We start from the raw sequence: 12,484 nt of genomic DNA, 5'->3' as shown, positions 1-12,484 counted from the left end.
CAATGTAGATTGGCTTGGTGTCATCGTAATCAAGCAACATTGCGAGTTGAAATGTATAGGGGATTGGCTGATATGGTCAATGGTTCAGATGCAGTTGATACTAATATTGTTGGGATTGGTGTGGGCAGGAGAATAGTATTGCCATCTAGCTTTACAGGTGGACCAAGTTTCATGTACCAATTATATCAAGATGCTATGGCAATTGTGCGCAGCAAAGGGAAACATGATTTGTTTATCACCATGACATGCAATCCTAAGTGGTCTAAATGGACAAATGCTTTGTCGCCTGGTCAAACTGCACATGATCGACCAAATTTAACTGCTAGAGTTTTTCATTTGAAACATAAGGACATGATGCAGTCGATAGTGAAAAAGGAGTTGTTTTGTAAAGTTGCTGGATATGTGTCCGTCATAGAATTCCAAAAGAGAGGCTTGCCTCATTCACATACGCTCTTGATATTAGAACCACGCTTTAAGCCACTAGAAGCACGTCATTATGATAGACTGGTGTGCGCTGAGCTACCTGATAAGGAAAGGTTTTTGCATTTGTATCGAATTATTACTAAATGTAACATACATGGTCAATGTGGTGAGTTCAATCCAAAAAGTGCTTGCATGGTGGACGAAAAGTGTATAAAGGATTATCCAAAAAAGTTTAAACATACAACTACAGTTGATAAAACTGGTTATCCTTTATACAAATGTCGAGAGGATGGAAGGACTCATAATGCTAATGGTAACCTCTTGGATAACCGATGGATAATGCCCTACAATCCTTATTTGAGTTCCAAGTATAGTACTCACATAAATGTTGAGGTTTGCTCGACAATTGCAGCTGTCAAATATTTGTATAAATATGTATAGAAGGGCCATGATCGAGCAACCATTCGATTTACAAGTACGCATGGTTCCAGATCCAATGATATTGACACGAAAAATATTGATGCACAAAATATTGATGAGATTGAGAGGTACTTAGATGCACGATATATTTCAGCTTCTGAAGCATGTTGGCGAATATTTGAATTCAAACTTCATGATGAGAAACCCGATATTCAACGATTGCAAATACATTTACTTGGAGAGAATACTGTTTCCTTTCGTGACTCTGATAACATTTGTGATGTGGTGCAAAATGAAAATGCTCAAAAAATAACTCTCACAGGATGGTTTACATGCAATCGTTTGCACCCTAACACTAACACAGTTCTCTATCAAGACTTTCCAATGTTTTGGGTTTGGAATGCACACACAAAAATGTGGACAAAGAGAAAGCAAGGAAACACATGTGGTCGAATATACTTTGTTTCACCTACGTGTGGAGAAAAATACTATTGGCGCCTGCTACTCAATGTATGCAAGGGGTGCACATCCTTTGAGACATTGCGTAAGGTTGATAATGTTGTATATTCAACTTTTAAGGAGGCTTGCATTGCAAAAGGAATGTTGGAAACAGATGATGAATGGCAAATGTGTTTGTGTGAAGCTGCATTGATGCAAACCGATGCTCAATTAAGAAATTTGTTTGCATCCATCTTGGTATTTTGTTCGCCTGCCCGACTTGGGGCTCTATGGGAAGAGTTCTTAGTTCCGTTGACAGAGGATATAAAACATCGACTTTCCTTGCAAAATAGGCAAAATGTTGATATGCAAGATGAGGCCAATAATCATGCGTTGATGCATATTCAAAAACTTTTAGATCAACATGGACGCAATTTGGCAGAGTATCATGGATTGCCTGAGGTGACAACGGAAGAATACACAAATCCTTTGATCCTTGATGAACAACTATATGATAAGGTAGAACAAGAGAATACCTTCTTAACAATGCAAGCTATGTTGAATGATGGACAAAGAAATTGTTTTATGGCAATAATGAATGCTATTGATAGTGGTTTGGGTAAACCATTTTTCTTAGATGGCCTAGACGGTTCTGGAAAAACATTCCTATACAAATGTTTGCTTGCAAAGCTTCGCAGTCAAGGTCACATTGCCATAGCTACAGCATCCTCTGGTATTGCTGCATTGCTTTTGCCACATGGTCGTACTACCCATTCAAAGTTCAAAATTCCATTGCAAGCAGATAATAATTCTACATGCAATATACCTGTTCAAGGTCACCTTGCAACACTGTTAAAAGAGGCAAGTCTTATTTTGTGGAATGAAGCTCCTATGTTGCATCATAATACCTTTGAGGCACTGGACAGAACTTAAAGGATATAATGCAGTGTGATATGCCATTTGGTGGTAAAGTTATTCTACTAGGTGGAGATTTTAGGCAAATATTACCTATTGTACCAAAGGGTACATGTGAGGATATTGTCGGTGCTGCTATATGTTGTTCCAATTAGTGGCAATATATTCAATGTTTTGAAACTTACACAGAATATACGGGTCGCATCAGATCAAGATCAGTTTGTTGCATGGTTGCAAGGCATTGGAGATGGAAAAGATTTGACACATATTAATAATATATTGCAAATTCCACCTGCATTGTTGTTAAAGGGAGGATCTATGCAAGACTTGATCAATTTTGTCTATCATGAAATGAATTGTGTAATTGATTACAAAACGTTCTTTAGTGACCGTGCCATTCTTGCACCTCGAAACAATGATATGGAAATGATAAACAATCATGCATTGCAGTTGATGCCAGGAGAGATTAAACAACTCATTCCTCTATTCTGTGGAATATCTAAATTCCCTTGACCTCGGTGGAGTTATTCCTCCTCATATATTGTTGCTCAAAGTAAATGCTCCAATAATATTGCTCAGGAACTTGAATCCTTCTAAAGGTTTATGCAATGGTACTAGGCTGGTATGCAAGGCTTTCAATAACAAGGTCATTGATGCAGAGATAATTATAGAGACCAATATTGGTGACAAAGTTTTTATCCCGAGGATAACTTTCATCCCAACTATACTGGAACTTCCTTTCTCAATGAAACTCTTGCAATTCCCAGTCCGTTTGGCGTTTGCAATGACAATAAACAAATCTCAAGGCCAAACATTATCATGTTTGGGGATATATCTAAAAACCCCAGTCTTTACTCATGGTCAACTCTATATTGCTTTCTCAAGAGTAAAGTCTCCGGACAGATTGAAAGTCTTGATTAATGAGAAAGAGGACATGGTAAATGGTACCATCAATATTGTATATAAAGAAGTTTTACAAAAAGTATTGTAACCTCTATTTTTTCAAAAGTGTAATCTTTATTCTCTCATATTATATTTGCATAATATTTTTATTTCAATACAATCAAAGCATTTTTTTCTTATTTGTTCACATATCTATAAAATGTAGTGTTGTACTTTCTTATGCTCTTTTTCAGTATTAAGTTCTTCGTCGATGAAAAGCAAGTTTGACTTATTTTCTCTGATTTAATACTTTAATGTTTTAATCATATATCTCATGTATGGATAGATATTCATGATTTTATGTAGAGTTAAACGTTTGTTTGTTTTACTATATGAGAACATAGTGTTTAAATTATTTCTACCATAAAAAGTTATTTGAACTTTCTATCATAAGTGTAATGTTTTTTTTCTCTATTATATTTGCATAATATTTTTGGTGCAATATCATCAAAGTTTATTTATTCTTTTTTTATCAGATATTTTTAGGAAATGAACTATTTTACTGTCTCCTGTTCTTTTTAAGTATTAAGGTCTTCAAAGAAAAGTAAGTTCAACTTTTTTCCTTTAACAAAAAATGAAATGTTTTAATTTCTCATGCTCTTTTGAAATATTATATTCCTTGAATAAAACCATGTTTGACTTATTTTCTATGAAATTTTGATTGCATTTATACAAAAGTAAGTTTTGAGAAATTATCATGTATAAAGTTCTTTTATACAATATGCAGTACAAACTCTTTTTCTCTTCTAAATTGGTCTTCTAATTTCAATATTGTAAAGTTATTTTTTTCCTTTTTAAAAATTTGATCAATATTACTAATTTTTATGTTTTCTAAATTTTATTAATAGATGGCCCAAATAGTATTCGAATGTTATCGTGCCTCTCCTTATCAAATGAGACTTCAAGAAGCATTGCGAACTATTGCTACGGATGATATTATCCATAGAACTTTGGCTAGGGTAATCAAAAGATTACCCAATGATGGATTTACTAATGGAAATACTCCTTTATATGTAGAAATTTTATATTTTGGATGGATCCAATGCAACTATGTTGGACAAACAGATGTTGAGTACCTCATATCTCGGTCCCACACTAGACACATACCGAATGACTGGAGTAAATGGGAGTTTCAAGATTTATCATGTTTTGTAACTTTGCATCAGTTTCATCCAAATTCCGTCGACTACTCTACTAATGTTAGAGCCAATCATATCACATCCCCAGGTAATACTTACTCACCATTTTCATTAATGTTTTGCTTTATAAATTTAATATTGTTATTTCTAAAGTCTTTTTTTTTCATTTTTAGATGTTGCAGCACAATCTGGGGCGGGGCGTGTCACAGCTTTGTCCACACATGTTCCCCATGCTAGATCCACTGTTGATAATCTAAGAAGAAAAAGCTTTCTTTTCGATAGTTGATTTTCGACAATACAACTATCTTTTTGAAAACATTATATACTTTCTTTTCCATTTACTTGTTGTTATAGTTGGAATTCTTTCAGTGATATTTAAAAAGCACTTTTGCTTCAGTTATCTTTTCCAATCATTATGGTTGAGATAATCAATGTTATTGTATTGAATCGTTAGATTTTATAATGAAGTTAAAAAATTGCAAGACTACTTGATTCATTACTAAGTGGAAGAATGTGTGAACAAATTAAAACATTGGTGCTTCACATTTCGGCACGAAGCGCAGGGAGAAAGTTGATGCGTAGCGCAGGACCTAGCGCGAAGCGCCGAGCTGAGTCTAGGCGCGGAGCGTCTAGTGTCTATTTTAATTGGTAAATTTCCTTGGTCCAAAAGAGGATTCACCCACATCTTTTGCCAAGTGTGAACCCACCATTGGATGACGATGAGGTGGAGTGCCATCGAAAGATCATATTATAATAACAAATTTATTTTTTTGCAAATAAAATGTGACTAATTATATTACTCTAAAGGGTGAATACAACAAAGTGCACATGCTCAGCAGACGAGCTAGAGCTGTAATAATAACAAATTTATAATTATAATTCCTAATCGCTATTTTTAAAAATTTATGTGAAGGAAAATATGTCGCTTACGTCTTGTAGATTAACAAGAGAGAGATATATATATATATAGATATATATATAAATAATAAATCGCCGAAGGTTTCCTGGTGCGCGGAACAGCAGTTGAGAGTACCTTTTGGGCGAATTTTGTAATATTGGATTTGAGAGCAGAGTCAGCCTCCCCCGTCTCTCGATCGCTGTGTGGATTATCGTCGTCACCATCGTCCCACCATGGCTGTCAACAAGACCAAGAAGAGCTTCGTCAAAATGAAGAAGATCAAAGCCCATCTGTCCGAATGCAGGAAAACCCAAAAGCTCGATCTCAGGCACGTCGTCCTCTCTCTCTCTCTCTCGCATATGCAATATCCTGTGCAGACATGCAGTTTTCCGGAACATGCCGAACGTCCGGCCGCTGTAGTGAATCAGGCACCGCTGCCACTGCTGCTGGCTCCGGGTTGGGAGTTTGAGCTAGGAGAGGGTCACGCCCGCTTTCAGCAGAGGGTTGCTGTTGCAGGTTTCTGCATCTGCTTCAGCTCCAAGAAAGAAGAAGTGGGCAATGTTGTGCAGGATGAATGGACCTTCCTTTCACATGCAGCTATGAGCTTGTTTTGATGGTGGGAGTGGTGGTACTTTGGATGCACTTGCATTGGCCATACCTTGTCTATCCGCTTTTCCTCGGATAACTGGATGAGGATGCACTACAGAATATTTGATTCTTCGATAATCCAGATACCAATAGGAATTTGCATCTACCTCAGCTCCAAGAAAGAAGAAGAGGCCCATGTTGTGCAGGATGAATGGACCTTTCTTTCACGTGCAGCTATGAGCTTGTTATGATATGGTGGCAGTGGTGGTTCCTTGATGCACGGTTGTACCTCATCTATTCGCTATTCCTCGAATACCCGGATGGGGATGCTCTATGGAGTATTTGAGTATTGGATAATTCAGAGACCAATAGGAGTTTGGAACATTCCAGTATCACATGGACACGCTTTGCTCAGCTTCCAGCCCCAGAATCCAAAGACAAGAGTATTATATTTAGCAACACATGCTTATACATATCCTGTAATCGTTATCACAACAAGAGCTTGTTGTGGCAGTGGTGGTTCCTTGGATGCACTTGCATTTGGAACATTCCAGTATTACATGGACATGCTTTGTTCAGCTTCTAGGCCCAGAATCCAACGACAAGAGTTATATTTAGCAGCACATGCTCATACAAATTCTGTAATCATCACTTCCATTGTTAGGAGGGCAAATTTGACGTTGATTCTTGCTTATATTTGAACTCTCAATTAAAGCCAAAAACTGTTCTGTTTGTCTTTTTCATTCATACAATATCCATTTACTCAAAGGACATTGTGCATACCAATGTCAAATGATAATCAGATGCCCGTACAGTGGGAATGGACATAGCTGTACAGCCTGGGACCCAGGCGGATGAAGTCAAATGGATGAGTGTGGAGTTAGCAAATAAGCTGATGACAATATGGCAAGCTGACAACCTTTCCTCAAAGCAGGCCGACCTGTTTTAGGTTGGGGACCAGCAAGTTGGTCCGTCCGACAAGTTGGTTGCTAGGAGTATTTGCCTAGAACTTAACCACCCCTTTTTTCTCCATTTTTCTACCTTCTGTCCTTCATCTCAGCTTGTACGCTCCTTCATTGTACTTCCCCTTTACACAGGGATTTATACATTTTTTTGGGGCTATTCTCTCTGTCTTTGTCAACTTACTTGGGTTCACCATTGTGCTCTTGAGTGTCCTTGTGAGGAGGGATGGTCCTGCATTTAATGTTAAAGCAAGCAATGCACAGAAAAGTAGAACACTTTACAGCTTTACTACTTCACAGGGTGGCCCATTTCTCAGATTAATGATTTCATGCTTCACTATACCACCCAACCTTCATGAGCTGCCATCTATTTCCTACCTTTCCACAGCATTGCTGTGTTGGTTTGGAGAATAGTGCTGCACCTGGCTAAGAAAACACTCTAAAAAAGATTCAGATGAATATTGAGGTTGCACAATGGCCATTGCTGATGATCAAATGGCTTTCCCAGCGCAAGAATTTCATGCTTACTTTGGGAACATCCCTTAGGTCACGATGGATCCATGCCATGTCCTGTAGGATGCTCTGTGCATGGTCAAATTGGAAGGACATTGGTTAGAAATCCTGAAACGCCTCCAACGTCACCACCCCCTTGAAAGAAAAAGGAAAAGAACAAAAAAAAACCCACCCCCCACAGGCTGTGGAAAAAAAACTTCCTCTCCCCAAAAGGCAAAAAGAAAAGAGAAAAAAGGAAATTTGTTTAGTGACAATATAGGCAACATGGACACTTTGATTGCACGAGTAGGAGGTGAGAGACCTTTCCATGTACCTAGGGATTAACACTTTCTTACACCTAGAGGCTGCTCACATGGTTTGGCATTATAGGTCACTAGAGTAAAAAAAGCTTCTAAGGGATGTTTGCTATGTCATGATACAATGGTTGAGTGGAAAATAAAAAATTCTGCTTTGGGCATGAGCTTAGCCATCTTGTCATTTGGCACGTGCATGCACACATGACACTTGAGGACTTGGATGTGGGAGATAGAAGGCCAAGTGCCATGAAATGCCTCAAAGGGAGTCTTTTTAGGGACCACCATTGTGGGTTATTGATTCAAAAGGTATATTGAAGTATTGATTGCTTCTGAACATAGGCGCTTAGGTTCTCAATTGCAAACAGCATGGAGCATGCCATGTTCATAGTAGTTCGGTTCCTACACCCCACTTGGTTATGTGAAAGGGAGTTGGTAGAGGTGAGCTAGCATTGGATGCCGTGCTCTTGTAAGAACTTGTAGAACTCATGGGAGACCAACCTATTTGATTTTGGACCAACTACACTCATATGGAGTAGGATGTGAATGCGTTACATATTTTCTTTAGGAAATACCTCCACATATATCTAGAATAATCTTCCATGATAACAAAAAAGTATTGAGAACTATTTATGAATAATCATCAACTTCTATGAGTGGAATGTTGAGGGAATGGTGCGTGATGGTGTTTCCTCCTATTGACACCCTTGGCAAACATCCTTTGATAGTTTTAGGCATGGAAGGCCCTCAACCATCTGACATTGCGACAACAGAGAGTATATTGGTGATGAACGTAGAGCCCTTAGTAGTCAATTGGGAGAGAAACTGGGGCATGAGATAGAAGCCATTAGGATGTACTTTGCCTTGAGCTATCATGAGACTGATCTTGTTATTAATTACTTTGATCGTACTCAATATGAAGAAGATAGCTCTCCCCACAAAGCAAAGCTAATGGATAGAAATCAAATCTATCTAAAGCTGGGGGGCATTGTACACATTGTCCAATGTAGCAAGATCAGGGTCCTTGTCCCTTGACTTTTCTGATGCCCTCAATCTTGGTTAAGGAGTTGTTTTCATAGCGGATTCTTTGGTTGCTCTACAAGAGATATATATTTTTTCTAGCAGTGACATGTGATGTGTAGCTGCAAGTCCATATCCATGTTGCTTGATAGCCACACGATGTGTGGAGTGGGTGTATGAAGAAGCCTCATCTGGAGGCAACTTGTAGATATTGACCAAGCTCTCATGTTGGGCCTAAGGACAGATGAGGTTGTGTATTCCCTTGTTGATGGATGAATGAGTGATTTTGCAACAAAATGTGTTTGTCCAGTTGGTGGGAATGAAAAGTATTGTTGTGCACCAAAAGAAAAATCTCTTGAGTCAACAAGTAAATGAGAGGGGTTATCGTATTTTCTTCTTCTTGAGCGCCTCTTTTGAAATTCACACATTGGTATGGTTTAAGGTTATCATGAGGTACTTAGACCCATAGCTTGCACATAAGTAGAAGTAAAAAAAGGACTCGTTGATTTTAAAATTTGTTTTCCTTTCATGAAATCTCTTGGGCTTGGATAAATTGGATATGGCATGGTTCCATGTTTGTGTCCTCTCCTTGGGTTAGGAGTTTAGGATCCTTGTTAGTGGCATACTTGGACTATTGTGCACTCCTCTTGGTTGTATATTCGATCATCAAGATGGTATGTTGAGGGATAGGAGTAGTGTAGGGTGTGCACTAAGGTATGCCCATTTATTGAGTACTTCTCTTCTCTCTCCTCAATTCCTCAATATATTCAGCTTTGGTGAGTAGGTACATGGATATCTAGGGGATTCCTTGAATAATCTTGAGAGGATCTTGTGTTTGGGATGTATGGTACCATTTTGAAACCAACCTTCCTTTTCGAAGAGAGTGGTAAAACCTGATCAAGCACTTAACTACAACAATGAATAATTGAACATAAACTGAAACGCACACATTATCATTATAATTTGGACATTGGACAACCTGTTGGCCCCAAAATTGGTACCCCTTGTAGTATTTCTTTAACTGAAATTGCCAATGGATTGAGTACAAGCGGAGATTTCACAATCTCCTTTGCCGATCCAAAAAGCCCCTTGTTGTACAAACGATCAGCAGACAATTTGGGCCAATCGCCCCTTGATTTTCACCCAAAACTTGCACAAATGGAACCACCAATTGGCCAAATGCTGCCCCAATTCACAATGGATGAGTTGCTATCTGAAATCCTTGACAATTCCTGGAATTTCGGGTGTGCTGATTTCAATGTATGATGCCTTTGAGTGATGGCATTGGTTCCAAGGTGGCTGCTAAACCTAATTTCTATAGAAATTTAGGATTTACAATAGAATTTTCCCAGCTGTCCACCAAATCTGACCGAGAACACCTTCAATTGGTTGAGAAATGCTGAGCAAGTTGGATAAGGTGAGAGAATGCTGAGATGAGAGAGAAATCTGAGATTCTTTGTCGGAAAAGTCCCAAAACTGATTGTTGGCTTGTCAATTCTGCATTTAATCTAAGTATATGTTGCACATGTGAAGTGCAATTGAGATTATTTCATAATTACGAGCAAAGGACCCAAGGAAATTAGTGGATGTCAAAGGCAAAAGTTGTCTTAAGTAACGTTGCATAGATAGTAGGTGGTATTTGGTGCTAGAAATTGGCATAAGACATTTTGTTAGCCATAAATGTCAGTTGGAGACACTAGGGATTTGGCATTTAATGGTACTTAATGCCAATGGGGCTAAAGAGGACCCGAGAACACTTGGGAGATAAATTGGCTTAGCCAATTTGATTGTTGGTTGGTTAGACTAATTTTTTGGGCACTAAAATAATCATTGAATTATTTTTCAGAATTTAAATATGAAAATTAATTAATAATGCAGATAATGCTGAAAAATTGAGTTTGGAAGGCTGCCACTTGGCACACTTGCCAATGCAAGCTGGTGGAGGCTATTGGGAGGGAGAGAGAGAGAGAGAGAGAGAGAGAGAGAGAGAGAGAGAGAGAGAGAGACCAGAGGGGATATTGGATTCGATAGTGTGTGTGAGAGAGAGAGAGAGAGAGAGAGCTCGCGCACACGCCATGGCAGGACCGTCGTCCCAGCAGCCAGAGGATTTGCTCGTCGTCTACGTCAGGCTCTGAAGTCCCGTCAGCTGCGGCTGCCTCTGACGCCCCGTCGCCTGCTTCTGACGCCGCGCTGCCCTGCCCTGTGTGTCGCCCCCTGCGCGCCACCCTGCCCCGTCGCCCTTCGTTGCATCCTGCGTGCCGCCCTGCCCCGTTGCCCTTCGTTGCCCCCTGCGCGTCTGCGGCTGCCTCTGACGCCCCGTCGTCCTTCGTTGCCCCCTGCGCGCCGCCCTGCCCTGCGCGTCGCCTGGTCCCTTTCCCCAGGGCAGCGCAGGTTCGACTGGACCCTGCATGCAGCTGGACCCTGCAAAACGACGTTGTGCAGGATCGACCTGACCTGACCCGTGTACTCCTGTACACATAGAGAGAGAGAGAGAGAGAGAGAGAGAGAGAGAGAGAGAGAGGGTGGGCCCTCGTTTTGTCCTGGTCCTGAGCGCCGCCCTGTCCCACCCCGCCTTCTGTCCCGCCCTGTCTTCTGCCCAATTGCACTGCCCAATCGCCCTGTCTTCTGCCCAATCGTCCTGCTGGTCCTTTTCTGCCGAGGCGCCCAGCTGCGGTAAACCCTAAGCCTGACAGTTGGCAGAGAGGCAGCGTCTCGGCCAGAGTGCCCACTAATCTGTACAAAGACACAGAGAGAGAGAGAGAGAGAGAGAGAGAGAGAGAGAGAGAGAGAGAGAGAGAGAGAGAGAGAGAGAGGACGCGATGTCGGGGAGTGCGTCGCCTGTCGCGCCGCCATAGCCTGGTTCGCCACCGTCGTCTGCGCCCGTCGTCGCCTGCAGCTGCCTGCCGCCCGTCGCCTGCAGCTGCCCGTCCCCTGCCGCGGCCCGTCGCCCGTCGCTTGTTGCCTGCAGCTGCCCGTCGCCTGCAGGCCCGTCACCTGTTGCCCGCCCCTGACGCCCCGTTGGCCGCGGCTGCCCCTGGCGTCCTATTCCGTCGAGCGCAGCTGGGTCCTTCGCCCCGCTGCTGGTCGGCCCATCCCCAGCGGCCCCCGCCCTGTTGTCGCCCGCCTGAGTGGTGGGCTCTGCACCAGTTTTTGTTCGTTTGCCCTCTGAGTTTAGGGTTTCTACTGGTGAGGCCCCTGCCCTGCGCCCTCGACTATCCCGTGCTGCCGTCGACTGCCAGACCTGTGTCCCACCCTCAGGCCCTTGCACCGTTAGGGTTGCGCCCTGCCACACGCGTTCGTGGGACAGGCCACGACTCAGGCTGACAGGACGCGTGTGAAGACAGCAGTATGGCTGGCCTGGATTTGGACTTTCTTGACCGGACGGTGGCAGCCCTTGGCCCTGATTCCGATGCAGAGGAGCCGGAAGATATGGTGCCATGCACGGAGGAGTTACCGCCGACTTCTGAACAGCTGCCTGCCGGCAAACGCTCCAAGCATACGCCTGATGAGCATATGAGCCCTCCGGAACGCTCCTATGCACAAGTGGCCTCTGATCTTGTGGATTCGCAGGAAATTGACTGGGAGCATTTGCTGGACTTCGCCAATACTCTGCTTGGTGATTATGTCTAGCATAATACCGAATCTTTTTCTGTTGCGGGAACGGATGATGTGCTGGAAGCCACGGTCGACCCCAAATCAGTCTTGCGATCCTTCTCGGTGTTCTATGACTGTGCCGTTATACTTTTCTTCACTGGCAGGATCCCAGTGCTTTCGCACATTCGCCAGTGGTTGCACCATCTATTGCAAGGGGAGTCGGTTGAGGAGATCTTCCTTGGACCTCGCGGGTTTTATGAGGTCCTGCTGAAATCAGAAACGCATCGCGCTGAGCTCCTGTCCAAGTTGCCGCTATTCTTTGATCGCCGCTTGGTTCAT

The 12,484-nt window shown here is 41.9% G+C and overlaps 1 protein-coding gene across 3 annotated transcripts in view; it reads left to right on the top strand.

Annotated features, from left to right (window-relative positions):
* The first annotated feature begins 5,322 nt into the window (after positions 1-5,322).
* LOC148010708 (dynein regulatory complex subunit 7-like) overlaps positions 5,323-12,484 on the top strand; it is a 358,764-nt gene continuing 351,602 nt past the window's right edge. For all 3 annotated transcript variants that reach the window (XM_087671014.1, XM_087671012.1, XM_087671013.1), the window contains exon 1: positions 5,323-5,503. In XM_087671014.1, the coding sequence (XP_087527140.1) occupies positions 5,409-5,503 (95 nt within the window). In that variant the 5' untranslated portion in view covers positions 5,323-5,408. The remainder of the gene's footprint in view (positions 5,504-12,484) is intronic.

Source organism: Lygodium microphyllum, chromosome 29 (genome assembly GCF_053477565.2).
Source record: "Lygodium microphyllum isolate KBCC chromosome 29, Lygodium_microphyllum_v1.1.10, whole genome shotgun sequence".
NCBI classification, from domain to species: Eukaryota; Viridiplantae; Streptophyta; class Polypodiopsida; order Schizaeales; family Lygodiaceae; genus Lygodium; species Lygodium microphyllum.
Note: the sequence above shows the minus strand (reverse complement) of the source record. Positions and strands in the feature narration are given on the sequence as shown.